Source organism: Papio anubis, chromosome 1 (assembly GCF_008728515.1).
Source record: "Papio anubis isolate 15944 chromosome 1, Panubis1.0, whole genome shotgun sequence".
Classification (NCBI taxonomy): domain Eukaryota; kingdom Metazoa; phylum Chordata; class Mammalia; order Primates; family Cercopithecidae; genus Papio; species Papio anubis.
The window spans coordinates 177,989,068-178,010,745 of NC_044976.1; the positions used below are offsets into that span (position 1 = coordinate 177,989,068).

Below are 21,678 nucleotides of genomic sequence, written 5' to 3' on the forward strand. Positions count from 1 at the left end.
CAGACACGTAATTCTTCAGTTCACTGTCCATGTGATACTGATTCCCACATTAAGGTTGAACAGCATGGCTCAGAGTCTAGAGAAAGTGATCACCAAGCTGTCCCATCAGCAAATAGGTAGTCAAGGCAGCCAGGCAGCCTCACCTCCCCAGGCGAGGGGCGGGTCCCCAGTTTAGGACAATAGGCAGCTTGCCTTCCACCAGACGCCAGCCTCGGCCTTCCTTCCCGACTCACTGTGGGTACCGTTCTACGCTGACCAGCAAGCCAGGCCGCTGAGGAAAGGGCTCTCGCCCAGCTCTAAATTGTGCCGCTTAGACTTAGCAGTCAGTGTGACTTCCTTTCCCACCCACCCCCAGAAAAACAGAAAGCGCATCTGGGGAGCGAGCGAAAATTCCTTAGGTGATTCCTAAGATTTCCTTGGGTATCTGGTTTTTGTTTTCATATTTGAGTGTGTGCATGTGTGCATGACTTTAATGATTTTTTTAATGGGGTGGGAGGTGGCTGGGGTGCTGGGGTTGAAGGAAGTTTGGGTTGATTTTTGTGGTGTTTTGTTTAATAAAGAAGTTTTTTTTTTCCTGTTCCCCTGTCAGCTGGTCTGACAGATTTAAGAACTCTCATTCTTAAAAGACATTGGACTTACATTCTAGCATTTTAGACTAGGACTGTTCTACTGTGAAGTTCTGGCTCCTTTAGCCCGATTTGTTTCTCCCTGCTCAGGTCTAGAATCTCAAGCAGTCTTCTTTTCTGGTGAACATTGTGAGCTGAAGATGTGACTTTTTTTTTTAAAGTCATCTCTTTAGCAATCCAGAGGTTCCTCGACCTCATTATTTGTCCTATCTCTCCCTTATAGTCCTAAACCAAGACAGTTGACCTTTGCAGTGTCACGTGAGGCCGTCAGTATAGAGGCCTTTGCATCTGGCCCTGGCACCCGCTCTCTGCCTCTGGAAGCTAAAGCCTGTCTGGATTCCTCTTGGGATCTAACGTGGGATCTTCTGGACAGACAACCATGACGTCAGCAGTGCTGGTGCTGCTGTGTGTGGACTGAACACCTGCGCTTTGCAGGGGACGCACTGCATGGGCCCCGCTTGCGGTTCACTCAGGCCTGCTGCAGGAGCTCTGGAGAACCAGAAACAGCGGACAGCCAGCACACTGCATCATCTGTCTTGCATGCTGTTTCAGGGTGGGAAGTGATAAACTATTTGCCTTCTGGAGCTCTTTGTGAAAAATTAAAAAAAAAAAACTTAACTCAACGATATGATTGTCCATTGCTTCCGCAGGCACTCTTCAATGGCCAGCGCTGCAGAGATTCCCAGGTCTGCCCTTGACCAAAGATGTGGGTGGGGGTCAGGGGGAACTGCTATGTGATCCCCATGGCAAATGAGGGGAGGGTGGTTGTGCCCTTCCTGCGCAGTGAGGGTTGTTTTAAACTGATGGGCATTGGTATGTTAGCTGAAAGGATTCCAAGGTACGGAAAGATGGAAGAGAGCCCCCAATGGGAGGGAGTGGAGGTGTCCATCTTGCATTTTGTGCTACAGGTCAGTCTATCCATTCATCAAAACATACTGAGATACTGTGATACTGGTCCGAGGCCAAAGAGCTTTTTCCTGGGGAAAAATAGCAGCAGCAACAAAGAGAGAATCCTCGTTGATCTCAGTGACTGCTTGAATTTTTAAATCAAGCTTCCCCCTAATCTCAAAAACTAGGCTGTGAACACTGCCTTGCTGCAGGCTTTGTGCTGGGCACTGAGACGCTCAGAGGCGTAGGTAAAGTCCCTACTGCTGTGTGGGGCCCACATCCAATGGAGGAGCAACATAAAGCAGGTGACTGCCAAACAGGACGGCTTTATTTCAGAGATTAACACAATGGGTGGAGGAGGACTATCAGAGCCGCTCTGCTGGGAAAGTGACATTTCAGTTGGGTTTTGGAGGATGAATTGGAGTTCAGAAGAGGGAGGAGGGTTGGGCACAGTGGGTGGAGATGCTGTCCAGGCATTGCCTGGCAGGACTCTGAAAGGGCCTCAGTGGGATTCATGGGAATTTGGTAGGGTGGAAGAGTTAGGCGTGCGTTGGGGTCGATAACAACAAACAAGACAGACACGATCACGCTGGCAGAGCAAGTTGGCTGCCTCCTTCTCAGAGCTGTCTCATCAGAAGTAAGAGCCCAGCGTTTCTGGGAGAATTCTAAGTTTGGTTACCATCTTGACAGATAATACAGAGGCTTCCAGTAAAATGTCGATGTCCAAAACAAGAAATGTTCCCACTCAGCTACAAATTTGGGAGTCTTATGGTTTTTCCTTCATGATTGGAGAAAATCCCTGCCGCTAGTAACTACAAAATAAAGATGTGTCTTCCCAGGAGGCTTTCTATAACGTGCTTTTGAGACGTTCTCGCCAACTAAACAGAGGAAAGAAATGATCCAGAGGTGATCTCCCTGACAGAAGTTAATTCGCTAAGGAGTTAAATAATGACAAAGTAAAGTTAAAATGAGGCTGGCTGTATGAGAAGAAAATAGCATGTAATGGGTGGCATGTTCTGAAAACTAAGGACAGACAGCTTTGGAAATAATTGTCACACCCACATGATGTTTTGTGGTGATGTTTATTATTTCAGGGGAACCTGCTGTCCCTCAATTAAATGCGGCTGAGGGAGGAGGGCCAGCAGGAGAAGGGGGTGCATATGAAGGGCTTCCCTGTGAGCCCACGGCCCTAAGTCAGTGTAGGGCAGCTGAGACAAGAACCAAAGTCTGGACAATATCCTTTTGTGCCTGCTTGGAGAAGAGAGAAGTAATGATGGTAGATTTTATCACAAAAGATTACGTGAAAAATGGTGCTCCCTCTTATCCCAAGGACAGAGCAAGAGGAGTTTAGGTGAGCTTGCAGGAAGAATTCATTGACAGAATTGTCAGACACTGAATGGGGTTCCAAGGTAAGTGGTGGAATGGCTCCATTAAACTTGGTTGTTGGGCAAAAGTGTGGCTTCCTTTCTGCTCTGTGAATTACTGAAATGCCCTAGTTTTTTGCTTCCACCCATAGCTGATCTTTGTTCAGTAGCCTCTGTGACACCAGCTATGTTGCTTCCAACCCAAAGCCATCCATCCTCCCATCTGCCCTCAAAAAGAGTGGAAAGAATGAAGAATCGTCTCTGAGGATTGCCTTCTCTTTATTTTTAATTTATGGAGTTTGTTTTTATGCCCCTCCCTGTAGTTCTCCAGTCTGGCTTCCTCTGGAACGGGTGCTTTAATAAACTTGCCATGTCTGAGCAATCCTAGGACCCACAGAGCACTAGCTCTGCCCCCATGGACCTGGCAAGGCTTTGCTGGGGGTTTCCCATTCCAGGGTGCCGGGGTGGATGTCTGGGCTCTTGCTAGTGGGGGAATTTGATTTTCAAAGTGGAGCAGGCAGCTCTCTCTCTGTTCTTAGATGCTTAGAAAATAATCAGCGACAATTTCCTCTCCCAAAAGGAAATGAGAAGTTTGGAACAGACCCTCAGACAGGAGTTGAGTTGTCCAGGCATTTTGATGGTGTGGTCTGAAGGGCTTTAACTGCTTTTTAAAACTGCTAGCATAAATTGCGAAGGGGATGATATTGTTGCTCAGGCCTAGCCCAGGGGAGGAAACCATGAGCAGAGCTGAGTGCAAGGGGCAGAGTGGTGCAAGCCTGTTGAGAATCTGAGGGGAGAGGAAAGAGGCGGCTTCCAGAGCACCACACATGGAGCAAAGTCCTGCTGCTCAGAGCAGAGTCTGGGAGAGAAGTGTAAGGAGCAGGGAGAAGAGACTAAGGCAAGCCCATCGCTGGTGACAGTGATGCCAGTGCACAGGCCAAGAAAGAGAAGAGGGAACCAATGGGGGAAGTAGTGTGGTAGGAGGGAGGCTTCAAATGGAAGTGGTGACAACCTTGTCCTTAGAGTTTTATCCTTTTAAGTCTGCAACTGTGGGAGAGACTGAGGTGGTGTTGAGTTGAATCGCTTGCAAAGGAACAAGTGAGGTGACCAGTGCCCCCAGTGCTTGGGGAACAGCAGTCACTCACAATCAAGCATCTCCATTGTCCCTGGACAGGACCTCTGGAACCAGAGTCAAAAACCACTTCCTGTAGGAAAGACACAGGGTCTGTGGACAGACACAGGAGGGAGTACCCAGGAGCAGGGAGCAAAGCTTCTGGTGAGAGAAATCCACCCAAGAAGGTGGGACTCATGGGAATTGCTGCCAGCTCTGTGTGGTGGCCAATCTCTCAGGCCCCGAGAGGGACACTCCAGCCCAGGGCTGCTTGACATCAGCCAGTCTCTCCTGTCACAGCCCGTCCAGCGCGAGTGCACGCTGCAAAGCCTGTAGGCCGGCCAGGGAGGCTGTGCTGGGCCCACATCCCCGTCTCTGTGAACCTTTTTGGACCCCAGCCGTGGAACAAGCTGCAGGAGCCCTGGACGCCCTCCAACTCCATGAGTCAGTCCCTCCCCAGAGCAGCAGCAGCTTAACTTTTCCCAGGGTGCTGTTCCACACATGGAAGCCCCACCTCTAAGAGCTTCACATCTGGACCATTTGGCTCATCCAAGGAGGAGGTTGGAGGGCTTCTTTGAAGACATGACTTCCCTTAGGCCAGAAGCTTCCCAGGAATAACAGCAGCTAACTCATATCATGCACCAAAGTGAACCGCACTTTCCCTACGTGTGCTGTGTAGTTTAATACAGCATGAACCTCAAGAAGTACGAACTATTCATTAATCCCTATCTTTCAGATAAGGCAAAGAGCTAAGGGAAGCAACTCGCCTAAGGTAGTAAGTGGCCTGGGAGTCAGACAGAGGCAGTCAGATCTCACCAAACTGCACCCACTTCCAAGCTGCTGGGGGATAATCTGTCTCGTTTGTTTTCTCAGTAACATTTAACGTTTTAATCTCTCACTCTTGCACTCTCTCTCTCTCACCACACACACACACAGCCCGATACATAAAGCTGGCACCTCTAACCCATGTCTGTCTCCCCTATGAAACCTCATATACTGATTATTCAGCTGGTCATACTGCAAACTCTCAGATAACGTATTGCTGGAGACTTGGATGTTAGATACTGAATAAACGAGGAACGAAATTTATGTCAAGGGGCAAGCTAACAGTTTCATTTAGAATGCTTCTCCCATTTCAAAACTGGTGCCTTGATTGTTTCTTATGGCAGGAACGACTCAGAAACAGCTTAAATCATTCGGTCTTTTTTTTTTTTTTTTTTTTTTTTTTTTTTTTTTTTTTTTTAACTTCCTGTACTGGTAACCCTTTTCATTCTTGTGTAAGAAATTGGAACTGTAGCACATAATGAAGCTTTGGTATGAAACAATGGTAGGAATAACAACGATTTCTTCTGAGAAGCCTGTGTTAAAGCACTTGGATACTGATAACTGGCTTACAGGGAGGGTGATCTGGGAGGTCTTAAAACTGGCTCTCCTGAACACCACTCAAGCCCCAGTCCCATCCGCTCCCCCTTTGTTAGCTCCTGTCAGTTGGTGCCTTTCCTAGGAGTTTCTCCCGCTGCAGCCACCCCTGGTAACACTCGAGTCTATAGATAAGAAAGGGATTTCAATCCATCTGGGGTGCTAACTCAAAATAATCATCTTTATGGCTGTTTCTTCGTCAGTGGGATGGAAGTGATGCTCAGGATAGTAGGTGGCAGTGCTCTGACCCTCAGCACGATGTTCCTCAGACACTTCAAAGAACCAACCAGGTGTCCAGCTGACCGAGATAGTTTGTGGGAATTCACATGACTGGAAGGCTGGGGATGGAGCCCACAGATCCCAAGGATGCTCTCCAGCTCCGTGAGGCTGTGGAAGTGTCTGTCAGGAGAGCCTCCTCCATTTAGTGCCTGGCCCAGTGTTATATGCTCAGAGTGGGGTTTGATGATCCAGAGTTCTGTCCCTAAAACTTGGGCAACTTAACCGTTCTGTGTCTCAGCCCCGTATCTGTAATATGAGGCTGCTGACTACATGATTTGTAAGGTGCCTTCAAACTCTTAAGAAAACATTACCTACATTGGATTCCTTGAAATGTTAAATAAGAAAATTGCTTCCACAAAGGTTTCTGGGTAGAGATATTGAGAATCCACACCCGATAATGGTTGCCAAATTGTGAGTCTAAAATAATTAAATTTGCCTGGCTCCTATTTGATCTGTTGGGTTTTGCATAAATACTTTACATTTCCTAGGTTTCTTTTTTTAACCTGACTTACATCTGTAAAGTGGCTCCTAGTTTCATCAAAGTAGGAACCACATCAGAAGAAAATGAATTGTTGGTGAGTGGCTGTATGTTAAAAATTAGAAATAAATTAGATCAGCTGGGTGCAGTGGCTCATGCCTGTAATCCCAGCACTTTGGGAGGCTAAGGCAAGCAGATCGCTTTGAGCTCAGGAGTTCGAGACCAGCCTGGGCTTCATGGCGAGACCCTACCTCTACAAAAAATACAAAAAAAAAAAAAAAAAAAAAAAAAAGCAGGGCGTTGGTGGCTTGCGTTTATAGTCCCAGCTACTCATGAGACTGAGGTTGGAGAATCGTTTGAGCCCAGGAAGCGGAGGCTGCAGTGAGCTGAGATTGCGCTACTGCAGCCTGCGCAACAGAGTGAGACCCTGTCTCAAAAAATAAAATTAAATTAAAAAATAAGAACGCTAATTCTAGACAAAATTAAATTGTTATTTCTAGTATTTTCTCCTTTCAGCATCTTTCTTCAACTCTTCCTCGTTTCTGTGCAGCCTCAAGTCCTCACTGCCATCTCTCCCAAACACTTTCTGATGACTGCCAGTGGTGAACAAACCCCTGCACCCTAGGAAGAAGGCATTACCCCTCTGTGGCAGAGGCGGTCGTGTGCATCAACTCCTCCGGGTTTCTCCTGCATTTCCCACCTCCCCTGCATTCACATCGGGGCCGGGGACTGGTCGATGGGCTGTGAACAGAAGTGACAGGTGTTGCTTTGGTCTAAGCCAGTTGGGAACAGTTGTGAGTTCTCTTTACTCTCTTTATCATCACTGTGACTAGAAGGGAAACACCGAGATGGCAAAGTTGCAAGATGGAAGCTGCCTGGATCCGTGAGCTGCTGTTAGAGAAAAGCTACTAAGGAATTTCCTGACTTGCATTACACAGTCCCATGAAAGAAAAAATAAACCTCGGTCTTAAGCTGTTGAGATTTCTTGGTTTGGTACTTCGGTCCAGCCTAGCCTAGCCTAACACATCCCTTCTGAAGGCATTTAATTTTAAGAGAGAGTCTAGGGGGAAAAGCAATGAAAAATGCAATGGAAATAACTTCTCCTAGTGGAAATGTAGGCATCTGCGGAAAAAGAGGTTTGAGTCAGGAACCTTCTTAGTCCCACTGAAATAGGACACATAAGGCAATATTGTATGCCTCCTAATGATCCTGTGCTGCAAGGAGAATTTACAAATGCTCCAAAGAAGACAAGTTTAAGACAGTATTCCTTCAGGCAAAATGTACCCAGGCCCAGTTTCTAGAAAAAGGCAAAACAAGGGAAACAGGCTTTTAGAATGATCTTGAAAAAACAAGGACCAAAGACCAAATTTTCCCTTTTTTCTGCCCCACCCCATATTATCAATTTCCTATTATTAAAATATCTACTTGGCTTCCTCTAAAAATTCCACAAGGGCACAGAACATTTGATAATTTGGATCCATTTAGGAATCCACTGGAAAATAATTCTGGGAACTTTTTAACAGTATGATAAATGACAATACTGTGCATCTGCGGTGAATCTGGCCTCAGACCTAATGCCTTTGGGGAAACTGCATGGATCAGTTTAAAACGATTTCAAGTGTAATTCTTTTAGGAATGCCTTTCCTCCCTCCATAGAGGTCCCCCTGGGTTCCAGGGCACCATAGGTGGTTTCAAGAACTATGCAGGTGGTATCCATCACAAAAAGCGGGGAAAGGCTCTCAGAAAAGCGACAAAATGCTAACTTGGACCCTCACTCTAAGTTGGATTTTATTAAGTGTCCCCATGCTGGGTGCAGTGTAATTCCAGCACTTGGGGAGACCGAGATGGGTGGATCATCTGAAGTCAGGAGCTCAAGACCAGCATGACCAACATAGTGAAACCCCACCTCTACTAAAAATACAAAAACTAGCTGGGTGTGGTGGTGTGCACCTGTAATACCAGCCACTCAGGAGACTGAGGCAGGAGAATTGCTTGAACTTGGGCAGCAGAGATTGCAGGGAGCCGAGATCGCACCACTGCACCGCAGCCTGGGCGACAGAGCCTGGGCGACAGCAATCCAGCAAAGGCATCATCTCTGACTGCAGTTTCCTAAGGAAGTCATTCTTCCCCCCAAAGGCTCGTGACACTTGCCAGTGGGAAGGATCCCACCTGACTCGGCCACTGGCTTTCCCTGTGCTCCTCCAACCGATCCAGTGGGCTTTCCAAAAGTTTATTGACACACCTGGAACCCAAAACCCACCTGGTTAATAATCCAGATACAATCCCTTTGGGTCTGGCAGCACATGCCAGCCAAGTCCCAAACTAGTTTATTAGTTTAACCAAAAGGTAAACAGATGATGGAGATGCAGAAAGACAAGCATGCGAGCAGCTAAAAGCATTACCCGGCTGTCCACCAGGAAACAAATTTAAGACAATTTAAAGTGGCATTAAATAAATGAGGCTAAGTTTTAGCTACTTGGGATTTCCATTGTCTTTAAAAAAGGTAAATATATATATATATATATATATTTTACATTGCAGTATATAAATCTAGACTCTACATATACAGTATAAATACACAGGGTGAGCACAGGGGCACAACACTTATGTCTTGGTGGCCACACCCTCACCCAGGCCAATGGTTTTCTATTTTCTTTTCGACCTTCACACCAAGAATATCAGGCTGGGGTTGCATGTACTTCAACCTGCATGAGGGCTGCCACCCTGGCCATCTCTCTGACAAGCACAGAAGCACAAATTGATCAGGCATTGAAAACAGAAGAAAGTGCTTTTTGACTAGCTGAAACCCAGTCTTTACAATGTGTAGTCCAATCTCCTGGAAAGACCAAAGGAAATCGGAGGACTTCCTGGCCTGTTCTTCGGTCCATTGCCACAAATCTCTAAACTTTCCCTGGTGTTTCTTGCAGAATTCACATGGCTGTTTACGTAACACAAACCCCGCACAACTGTTAGGAGCTGTATTACTGGATTAGGAAAAAAATAGCTCCATGTTACAATCTGCACTTCATATTCTGGGTTTGTTCTCTTTATTTTTGGAATAAAAACTGGTATTTTGAGAATCATTTCTTAAAAAGGACAACATTCTGAAAGTGCTTCTTACACATGTCAATATTCCACATATGGCTTTTAGTTCAAACCCCAGCACAGCTCAGACTTGGAAGGAGGAGTGTGATGGTGTTATGAGAGACAAAAATGTCACTTAACAGTGATACTGTGATAGCAAGCATGGGAACCTGAAAACCAAAGTTATTGATTCCATCTGGAAGAATGTACCTCTTAGACGAATGAGTCAGATAATCAATGCAGCCCCATCTCTTTCTCCATGACTAGGCACAGTAATGCTATAAAAGTTAATAAGTAAAATAGGATGCTGCTATCAGCAGGAAACATCTTCTGCGGGGCTACTAACGGGGCAATCACTGTTCAGAAATCTTTCACAAGCTCAAACTAACCAAATGTAGTCAGTTGCAGTAGAAATTTCCACACCTGAGGAACAAATTGCACATAATAAAGAGGTACTAGGATCCAGATGGCAAAAGACTCCAGACACATAGTTTTACATGCAAAAGGCAATCAGAGAAGGCAATGAAGTAGTGACATTCCAAGACAGGTAAGAGTCCAAATGAGTCACCATTCTTTTCGCGCTTTCTTTTCTGGCTTCACTACCAAAGAACATGGTTATTTGTGCAATGATTATGATATGTTCTTTAGGGGAAAACAGAAATACACGGGGTTGCCAGAAACTGAAATGAGCTTGTTTCAGGAGCTTGACACCTCCAGAGGTGTCGTGATGGCTAGACCAGTGGGGCAATGGTCCTCCGAAGCTCCTCCTGGCCTCCCTGGGGTAGCAGAAAGCGGCAGATGCAGGCAGAGGTTGAAGGCCACCAGCTCATCCAAACCCTTTTCAAAGTGGCCTTTCATGCAGCCTGTGGCAGTTCCAGCCTCTGCAGTTGTTTTTATCTGATGGCACTTGATTGAGAAAGTCATCTTCTCCCTTTATAAAAATAAAGTTTGGGCTTCTTGTAATACTGGCACAAAGGACACTCTCTATTCCCAGGACTGATTCCATTCACTCGGAAGATACGAGACTAGGTTCTCAGTTTCTTCTATTTCCCTGTAAAAAGTGACCTCAGCTTCCCAGGCCATTGTGCAAATTTGTTTTTCCATAGTCCATACTATCCCCTAAAGTTCCTCTTACATATTTTCATATATATACACATGCATACCAAATATGTGTGCATATATATATTTTTTAAATGTGGGTAATTCTGCATTTTAGTCTCAAATAAGTCAAAGAGAATCAGTGAATCATTCATCCTTTTCATGTCAAATTCATTTCCAATTTCCCTACAATGCCTATCATAGTGCTCTGCACGCCACAGGAACTCAATAAATATCTGCTGACTTCACCAATGATCCTGGAACACCGGATGGTAATTGCAATCACCACAGCCTGTTCTCAGCCCCGGCCTGTCTGCCTTTGGCAAACAAGGGGCCATTGGTCCCTCCTTTCAGAGGGTGATTTTGCTGTGTCTGTTACTCCAGCAGCCCCGTTTAGCTGTCCTGGGCAATGTCAAGCTGGTCCGGCTACGCAGTTTCACTTGCTCTTCCATGCAGTTCTTTTTGCGCAAAATGAAGTCAAAGTTCACTTGGCTGTTCATGGCATAAAAGACATTGGCTGAGTCTGGAATCACAAGTTCTGAAAAAGATAAGGAAAGATAAGGTGGTCAGCTTGTGGAGCTCCGCTCAGCACTGACAATGGCAGCTGTAAACCTCGCCCAGACACAAGAATGGGACTATGGCCCTTTGTGTCTGGAACGTGACCTGAACCAGACAGTGACCACCACCGCCCCGAAAACTGACCCCAGCTTCTCAATCCCAATTCTAAAAATTAGTACAAATGAGATTTTAGAAATTCACTCCATGAACTACATGTTCCCATAGAAAATGTTAAAGCTAGAAAAAAAGTACAGTAGGAAACAGAGACCAAGAAAAGTTCAAGAAAATTCCCAAGATGGCAGCTACTGAATGGCAGAACTGGGATTTGAACTCAGGTTTCCTTTCTCCTGCAGTCCATTTCCCACCCCAGTATGCAGATTTTCTCAAAGACTAAGAGAATCCAATGACATGGAAAAAACAGAAAATCTACAGCACTCCAGAATTCTACTTGAAATATTAAAATTTTTTGGAAGTAATCCCGTCAAACGAGTATTTTATTCCCCATGTAGGAAAGTGTGTATCTTTTTTTCTTTTTTTAATTTTACTTTAAGTTTCGGGATACATGTGCTGAACATGCATATCTTTGTTTTACTGTATTTTACTTTAAGTTCTGGGATACATGTGCAGAACGTGCAGGTTTGTTACATAGGTATACATGTGCTGCACCTATCAACCTGTCATCTAGGTTTTAAGCCCTGCATGCATTAGGCATTTGTCCTAACGCTCTCCCTCCCCTTTTCCCCCACCCCCTGACAGGCCCCAGTGTGTGATGTTCCCCTTCCTATGTATCTTTTAATATTTAAACTATTTTCAACTTCAATGATTCCCAACTAGACATCTGTAATTTTCGAACAAGGATTATTCCAAGTGTAATATGAAATCATCAAAGCAAAGTTATTTTGACTCAGTTTTATGTTATTTTATTTTATTTGTTTATTTAAGTTATTTATTATTATTTTATTTTTTGAGATGGAGTTTCGCTCTTGCTGCCCAGGCTGCAGTGCAGTGGCACAATGTCAGCTCACTGCAACCTCTGCCTCCCGGGTTCAAGCGATTCTCCTGTCTCAGCCTGCTGAGTAGCTGGGATTACAGACGACCGCAACCACGCCTGGCTACTTTTTTTTTTCTTTGAATTTTTTTTTGTATTTTTAGTAGAGACGAGTTTCACCATGTTGGCCAGGCTGGTCTCGAACTCCTGACCTCACATGATCTACCTGCCTTGGTCTCTCAAAGTGCTGGGATTACAGGTGTGAGCCACCATGCCCGGCCTCACTTTTATTTTTACTTTTTATTTTATTTTTACTATACTTTAAGGTCTGGGGTACACGTGCAGAATGTGCAGGTTTGTTACATAGTATACACGTGCCATGGTGGTTTGCTGCACCCATCAACCCGTCATCTACGTTAGTTATTTCTCCTAATGCTATCCCTACTCTAGTCCTCCACCCTGTGACAGGCCCTGGCATGTGATGTTCCCCTCCCCGTGTCCATGTGTTCTCATTGTTCAACTCCCACTTATGAGTGAGAACATGCAGTGCTTGGTTTTCTGTTCCCGTGTTAGTTTCCTGAGAATGACGGTTTCCAGCTTCATCCATGTCCCTGCAAAGAACATGAACTCATCCTTTTTATGGCTGCATAGTATTCCATGGTGTATATGTGCCACATTTTCTTTATCCAGTCTATCATTGATGGGCATTTGGGTTGGTTCCAGGTTTTGCTATTGTGAATAGTGCTGCAATAAACATACATATGCATGTGTCTTTATAGTAGAATGATTTATAATCCTTTGGGTATATACCCAGTAATGGGATTGCTGGGTCAAATGGCATCTCTGGTTCTAGATCCTTGAGGAATCGCCACAAGAAAGTATACAGTATTTAGCACTCAAGTGTAATGAGCATTTGAAAAAAACAAATGGAATTTAAAAAGGTAAAATGTACAAGTCTAGCTCTGTGGTAGTGGGGTGGGGGAGGCAATCACAGAGGCATATGGTTGTAAAACTGGACAAAGTGAGTCTTAATTCAACTTCAAACACTGAGATCCAACAGCAAGACTGATATGAGCAGGTTCCAAGTGACTCTTGTACATTCTGTGCACAAAGGCTCAGTGGTGAACAACCCCCTCAGAGTGTCCCATGCTGCTGCCCACATACTCGTGGGTCAGTAATAATAGTCCTCACAGTTATATATCATTTAGCATCTCCCCAAGTTCAGGTACATGATTTCTTGTTATCTTCAGAATCGCCTTGTGACATATGAAGAACCAGCAGGCTATTGTCTCTAATTAAGGACCAAGGCCCAGAGGGTCCAGCAGCTTGCATTTAGGATCACACAGCTGAGGGGCAACACTGGGTCCTGGCTACCCCTCAGGACTCCCGGACCTTTAGACCCACCAGCCTCACCTTAGTGCTGCGTTGTAAGCAAAATGGTACAACTTGAGACCGTCTTTTAGGCTTAGAATTATAACTATAACTACATTAAAAGGTTATAACTGAGAAAGTGTTGCCCCACAGCCTAAGCCTCAGCTGAATGAATGAGAAAAGTTCCAAGAGGAAACTGAAAAAGAATTTCCCAGAGGCTGTAGCTTTTAATCTCTAGGAGAAGGTAGTGTTCTAATTTCAGCCACTCTCCTCTACACCAGCGATAGATCCCGGGGTGACATGTTGATCCTAGAGCCTAGCTTGGGGAATGCTTCTCACTGATAGGGGACGCTGCTTGTTGGTGAGCAGAGGACTACTTAAGGTGGCTGCAATGGACAGTTTGGGGTCTGGTGGCAGAAAGGGTTGGCTTTGGTCAACAATATTTGCTGCTCCTTCTGTACTTGGAGAAGAGACCTATCCTGACAGTCACTGTCTGTGAAGTGACAAAGTACAGAGGAGTTATCTACCAGCCTTGTTTTCTTCTCTCAACAAATGCAGTCCCCAAATTCATATTAGCAGACAGATACATGCAAAGGTGATTATTTGCCCAAAAAGTCTTCCATAAAAGATATTTCTTTAAATAACATGTTCCCAGGCATATTGAAGCCTTTCATAGATTACCAATTCTTTGCCTCAATACATGTGAGTTAAATAACCTTCAAGTTAGAGGTTTGTGTTATTTTTAAATTGATCATGAATAAAGAAAATAACTCTCATACATGATTAACTGGAACGATGAGAAATTATTATAGGAACTGCTAAATTTCAGATTCACACACAACTTAGAAACACATTCTTGGGTAAAGGAGGTGTGTGGCCACCTGCGATGCCCAACAGACTCCCCTACCCTCTGCCTCCTGGCGCAGGGAGACACTTCTTCCTAGAAAAGTGTTTGAAGAGCTCAGAAAGACTGGGCAGAAGAAATACTAGTCAAAATTGCAGGAAAAACAAGAGCTGGGGAATCAGGGAGGGCTTTGAGATACTTAATTCTACAAGTAAGGTGATGGCACGGTTGTTCACCATTGCGCTATCAAAAACCACCACGAGGTCCCGATAAAACAGTACGTATCCATTTTCTGCCTTCTAAGTGTGGAGCGCTGTGGACATGTGCTAGCCACCTGCCCTGGGAAGGAACACGCCTGTCTCAGGAAGATGCCCACCTTTGTCCTCAGAGATGACCTGCACCAGCTCGTACTCCTCGGCGGGGTCTGAGTCCAGATTGTGCTTCAGCATGGCTCTCTGGATCACTGCAGGGGTTTTATCCTGGCTCGTCAACTGCAAAGACAATGAACAGGTTTGTAAAGTACTTAGCTTCACATTTCCTGAGGGAGTTCTCCTGACCCTCTCATTCCTGCCATCTTGTGTTGTGATGCCTTTCCAGAAAGAATGGACTTGTGGAATTGGAACTGGACCAAGAGCCAGGATCCCTGGTTTCTAGTCCTGATTCTACCCTTAGTAGCCACAGACGATGGGCGAGTCACCTAATCTTTGAGTCGCAGCATCATCCGCTATTGAAATGGAGAGAACACTTTCCTTGCCAATCTCCTCCACAGTGGTTGAAGTTCCCGTGAAAGAATATATATGAGGGAATTGTGAAAAATGTAAAGCATTATTAGTCCTGGCCCAACATTATCCTCCCATGTTGAACTGCTTCTATGGCACTGGTTACAACCCACAGGATACAAACAGTCACAGTTCTGCCCACTGACCATTTCAAAAAGTACAGGTGAACCTGTGATTCAGCAGTCCCACTCCCAGGCATTTACCAAGCAGAATAAAAACATATGTCCACAAAAGGACCTGTACACAAACATTCATAGCAGATTTATTCACAATAGCTAAAAACTGAATCAATCTGAATCTCCATCAACAGGAAAAGAGAATAAATCGTAGTACATTCATAATAGACTCCTACTGAGCAACTGAAAGGAACTAAGAACTGGCACATGCAACAATGCAGACGAATCTCACAAACATCTTCTTGGGCAAAAGAAAGTAGACACAAAAGATTACACACCAGTGGCGTCTATTCTTTCAAAAAAAGGAAAAACGAATCTGTGGCATTAGAAAATGAACCTCTAGGTTAAAAGGGGATTGATTGGAAAGGGCACAGGGAATCTGGCAGGTGAGATGGAAATGTTCTTTATCAAGATTTGGGGTAGTAGTTTCATAGATATATATAGTTATTAAAACTCAAAGAATCAAACATTTAAGATCTGCATATGTAAATATATGCAAATTAGGCTTCAATAAACATGAACTTGTAGGTGTTTTAAAAGCACAAGTTAAAGGTTTCCCTCATTCCCAGTTCTGATGTTCTCCCTTTCACCTCTCTGCGTGCCACCCAACTATTTGCAGGGTGCACAGAGCAACATGAAAAGAAAGCAGACTTATGTACCATATCTTGGGTGATTTCTTTAAATTTGAAAGAAGTGAATGAAAACTCAGATTATTCTTACTTAAAAAATAAAAAGCTGTTCTCACCGGGGGCAAGAGAACTATAGAAAGAAAGCCCCCTACGACCATCCTGGACACATACAGAAGCCTCATTTCCTCCAAGAAACTGCCATTGTGTGCCTGAGGATGGCAGTGCCGAGATGCCTGGCTCCGATCTGCGGCAGCAGCTGGTGTTTGTGATTCAATACACAATGTGCATTACAAAGGGGTCCTTGTAAGCAGCAAAGATCTTGTTCATGTGTCTGATACCAAAACATCTGGCATATTCATTTACAAAGGAAAAGTAGGTGCACACAAAATTCTAAATGAGGAACACATGCTTTTTGATAGTATGAAGAAAATGCTCCCAAAGCTGGGTCACACTGAACTAGTAGCAGAAGGCTAAAGGAGAAGATCTCTCCTCAAGGGATGCAGGTCAGGCTAAGGTGGGTAAGTTATATGACCCAGCCAGGCTACCTGCATTCTCCTTACCTTAAACTTCCCCAGGTATGTCCAAATGAGGACAAGATGACCAAGGGCTTTCCCTTGGGTGTTTATTACTTTGTACCATGAAAGCCATGCTGAATGGAACTGATGATTACAATGAGGATTCCCAGCTCAAGCGGGCATCCTTATGCGGAGAGACGGAACTAGCACTCATAGGTATCGAACGTGAGCCACATATTTCATTTTAAGTTTCTAGCAGCCACAATTAAAAAGTTTTTAGGATGGGTGTGGTGACTCATGCCTGTAATCCTAGCACTCTGAGAGGCCGAGGCGGGTGGATCATGAGGTCAGGAGCTTGAGATCATCCTGGCCAATATGATGAAACCCTGTCTCTACTAAAAATACAAAAAAGTTAGCCAGGTGTGGTGGTGGGTGCCTGTAACCCCAGCTACTTGGGAGGCTGAGGCAGGAGAATGGCGTGAACCCGGGAGGCGGAGGTTGCAGTGAGCCAAGATCATACCACTGCACTCCAGCCTGGGCCACAGTGTGAGACTCCGTCTCAAAAAAAAAAAAGTTTTTAAAAAGTGATATTTAACTTGAACACCCCAAATACTACATCAGCATATATAATTAGTACAAAAATTGTTAACACGGTATTTTACTTTTTTGTACTAAGTGTTCAAAATCTGGCATAGAGTTTACCCTCACGGCTCATCTCAATTTGGAGTATTCCCATTTCAAACGCTCCATCGCCACCCGGGGCCAGTGACTGCTGTACTGAACGCACGGTACTGAACGACGCTTTGGTGTCACCTTCGTTGACTTTCCTGTGACAGAAATACTGCATTCCCTGTGTAAGGGATTTTGGGAGACTGACTCTGTGATTGACATAATGGAGAGAAAGATCATTTTGAAAGAGTGATGGGCTCGGTGGTAGAAGACATTTTTCCATGGTCACTGAGGAGGTAATTTTACAAGGGCTAATTGCTGTCTCTCCTACTTTCTATGGAAGGGCCTCGGATTCCAGGGACATGAGTTGCTCTTGCGAAGCAAGTCCTCTAGGCCACCAGTTCTCAGTGCAATCTCTGGCCCGTGGGGCCCTGAAATCCGTGAGGGGATCCATGAGACCAAAATTATTTTCATGACAATACTAAGATGCTGTTTGTCTTTTCTTTGTGTGGACATTTGCATGTATTGCAGAAGCTATGGTGGACGGAAGTGCTGGCACCGTAGCACAAATCGGTACAGTGGCTCCTAACTACAAGTCTACTAGCTGTCACTGTATTCTTCAGTACACTGCACTCACAGTCAAAACAAAACAAAACAAAACAAAACAAAACAAAGCAAAGCCAGTCTCACATTTTAACAGGCTTACAGAAATGGAAAACAATGCCACTCTTCTCGCTCAATAATTTTTGGATAAAAATAGATATTTTTCATTAAAAAATAAAATTTACATTAACATGCAAGGTGTCCATTATTGTTATTTTAAATGAATGAATCAACACTTTGAAAGTTTCTCAGTTTAAATATCTAATGTGGTAAATATCAACAGATACAACCCACATAGTCTGAAGCTTTTCGGAATATTCAATGCTGTTTCAGAGTACAAAGGGGTCCCGAAAACAAAAAGTTTGAGAACTGCTAGTCTCCCCTGAACCTGGACTGATTTATTTCCATCCTCTGGTCAACAGCACACAGCATAATACATTTCACAAAGGGACTTCCTGTAGAGCCAAGTTTCTCCTGAGAGGCCTAACGATGAAAACAAGAGCACAAGAGCATTGTGTCATCTCTCCAGATCAAGCCTGTGACACATGCAGGATTCTCATGAAAGGGGAGGGGCACCACCTGGTGAAATATGAAGGGCCACAGGAACGGGTTGGCAGGAGAGGTGATTCTCACAGAGGCAGCCCATTTGCTGGGGAAGGAGGAATCTCCGGGCAGGGGGCAGGGGATCTTCTGCTCACTACCCTCCCAACACTCAGAGAGCATGCACAACCTATGACTCCTCCTGGGCAGTAGGGGTTCGTGCAGTTCAACCACTCACAGCTCTCCCCAGACTGAGCAGAGTGCACGTTGACCAGGCAAGTCCCAAAACATAACTGTCTGGTGTACAAATCCATGCTACAATTCAGAGACACCGCAGAGTTACACAGTGGAAGTTCTCTCTGGTTGGCGCAAGTAAGAGGTGCCAGGGGAACAGACCATGCTGAGAAGACAGTAACCACATGGAGGACCTTGGCTTCCCTGTGCTTCCTCTACCTCTCGGGTGCTCCTTTATTAGCCGCTCCCGCGTTACCACTTGCATTCTTCCTCATCCTACACTCACTCTCGCAAGACCGCATCCCCGCTGTGGGGCTTGACAACTCCCAATTTTGATCTCAGCACCAGCTTTGCACCCATGTTTCTGACCATCTATCAGACAATGCCATCTGATGTCATACTGGTACCTCTGATTTCAACGTCCCTGAAATATCCTGCTCTGGTAGTTCATATCTCACAGACCCACCAACTGCCCAGACAGCCTCTAGTCCTCCACAACAGTAACCAAAAAGTTGGTAACTAAATGAATGGATTCTACAATTCTACCTCATCAAAAGCTTTCAAAAATCCTCACCATCTCCAGCCACATGACCGTCATTCAAGCCCTTATCCTCTCCTACATGGAACATGATACCAGCTTCCTAACTTGCTTCCCCACCTCCAATCTACCCCCACACTCCAGCAAACACAATGCCATGACTTTCTTAATGAGCAAATCCCATCACTACTTAAAAACCTGCAACAAGACCCTATTGCCTGCAGGATTAACACACTCCTCTGTGTGGGCCATAAGGCCCTTTACAACCTGATCTTGGCTCTGTTATTTCGTACATTGGGAATAATGCTTTGTGAGCTCCCTTTCTGATTAAAACATCCTCAAAGGTAGAAATGTCTCACTCATCTCCCTATCCCCCAAGCCTGATCTAATGACTAGTAAACAATGTTTGATATTTTGTTGATTCAATAAATGCTTTAGCAAAGCTTTTATGTGGAGCCTCCATACCACTTATGCCACATTCAGACCTGAGCTTGTAAGCACTCAGTGTGCCTTCAAAGAGGCGAGTCATAAAGATGAGGAGAGATGTGGAATTAGCCGTGGGATTTTGCTACAAAGGATAACGTGATTTCTAACACACGATTATCTCCCATAAACTAAGGAGTTTAAATTCTTGTGATAAACATACCAGACCTTACATACCCGAGGTTATTGCCATGAGAGGCTCTGTGTGTATTCCCAAAAGACGGCCATTATTAAAAACATCTTTGTAATTGTCCTCAGAAACATACAGATTTTACAAGAAGCTCAAAAAGGCTGGTCTCATTTTATAAGCATCATTGCTCATTAACCCAAACTGTATTTCTAGCTTGATCATCCACTTTATTAACTAGGTTTGATCCAAATGACTAAATGACAAAAATTTGCCATCAGGGGAGTACACTGCTAAGAATGTGTGGAAATTCAATGATAAAACCAGACATATAATTCCATAGGAAGGCTTCCAGAAACGTGTGAAGCAGTGGCATACTCCTTGGAGCACATTGACACAGTCACCCAAATTGAGAATTTTCAAAAGGCTAATACTGACCTAAACAAACACGTTTTAGCATTTCTTTAAGATGTGAAAATTATATCCTATATACACTGTGTGTGTACACACATATGTATATATATTTTATATACATACATCACTCAGCATCTATGCCCAGGGAGACCTGGAACTGACACACATCCCTTCTGTGTGAATGCATATATATATATGCTAATATTGTGTGTGCATATTTAGGGTGGTTAGTCTGAGCGGCTGATAGACACAGACACACAATCTAAATGGAAGCCCGCTCCTGGGTCAGGGCTTGCTCCTCACCATAATGCTCTTGTACATGTTGCCGTTGTTGTCTTCCACACTGATGCGGATGATGCAGGTGTCTTCGTTCTGTTGGTTGTAAACAGGAGGCAGCACAGTCGAGGTAATGGATGTCACCGAGACAGAGCGCTTGTGGATTTTGGGGTTGTTGTTGCAGGACGGAGGGGAGGAGAGGGGGTTCATTAAGGAAGACATCCCTGAGGAATTTGTGTCCATGGAATGGATAGAAGAACAGGATGAGGAGGACTCAGAGAGCTGGAAGAGTAAACACACCCCAGAAGAAAACAGATTAGAACGCTGGTCAACAGCTTTGTAATTTTCAAAGCAGAGGTAGATATTAAGACTGATAGACTGCAGTTATTTCCTCCACAACAGCCCACAGCACACATGTATCTCATTCCTGGTGTAAGTACTTGAGTCCCCATCAGTGGTAGATGCCTATCGGTGACTCAGTGTGACCTAGTCACTCTATAACCACGTGAGGCAGAGCAGCTCTCTTTATTTCCCTAGGTTTTAGCTGTTCTTGTGGAAGTTAACCAGCAGGTGGCAGCCGACACCAGAAACTGGAGGCAATATGGGTTCCCAAAGAAGTCAGAAGCTTACCGGGCTGGAGGAAAGCCTTACCAACAGTTGATTCAGTCCTACTGCAGTCAGATTTTGCAGTGGGAGAGAAAGTTTTGTATTTTTAGAAGTTTCTAAGAGAAGTACTCCAGATTATATGGCTCTGCATTGAATATTAGTGCTAGAAAGGCCTTGGACATCAACTAGTCCCATACCTGTTCTGCTGAGGAACCTGAGACCCAGGGAGAAAACTGGGGCTCCAAGTCCACACAGCTAGTTGACAGCACTCCTAGAACAGGAACCCAAGCTGATTCCCACTACTGAGTTCCCAGAGCAAGAACATGGCCAAGGCTCAGCCTGTGGCTGATAATAAGAAGATGAATCAACATAATATGCCGCTACCTTGCTATGTTTAGCACTGTGGGGCTTATGATGAGCTTTCATATATCTTATCCCATTTTAATTCCACAACTGTCTTGTGAACAAAATGCAGAGCATTATAAAGACGAGGAGAATAAGATTGAGAACATAAAAGTGACTTGCTCAAGGGAAATACAGCCTTTAAGCAGCTTCACCACTTTCCACATTTGCTAGTAGAGCCAACTGTACACATTTTCATGATGTGTATCAAGGACAATTAAGAAATGGAGTGCTACAGTTAATGTGCTTTTCTGATTAATTACACATTTCTCATCCATGCAACACCAATAACCAAAGAAAGAGGTTATCAGAAGAGGTACTTTTAAAAATCATTAAATTGAACCATTTAAAATATCAATTCTTATTGTAGAAAATTATAAACAAATTCCTGGAATGACTGAAGCTAAATTATACCATGTTAATCCTATAAAATATTCTGGAAGTAATTTATAAAATAAATAACTTATGTCTTTCATATTTATCTGCCTTTCCATGGAAACAGTATAGAAGTTGAGCTTTCTGGTTATCAGGCTTCTGATTAAAATGGAGTCTATTAGCTTATTTCCTGTAGATTTCCTC

At 44.4% G+C, this 21,678-nt stretch overlaps 1 protein-coding gene across 4 annotated transcripts in view; it reads right to left on the bottom strand.

The window, feature by feature from the left end:
- Positions 1–8,447: 8,447 nt before the first annotated feature.
- The window catches only part of RGL1 (ral guanine nucleotide dissociation stimulator like 1), a 289,030-nt gene continuing 275,799 nt past the window's right edge, over positions 8,448–21,678 (bottom strand). For 3 of the 4 annotated variants that reach the window (XM_031657730.1, XM_003893404.4, XM_031657731.1), the window contains 3 exons: positions 20,119–20,373; positions 14,485–14,599; positions 8,448–10,885 (listed from right to left, as the gene is read on the bottom strand). In XM_031657730.1, the coding sequence (XP_031513590.1) occupies positions 10,698–10,885; positions 14,485–14,599; positions 20,119–20,373 (558 nt within the window). In that variant the 3' untranslated portion in view covers positions 8,448–10,697. Of the gene's footprint in view, positions 10,886–14,484; positions 14,600–20,118; positions 20,376–21,678 lie in introns of those variants that run through there. The other variant, XM_031657737.1, reaches the window with a different exon arrangement.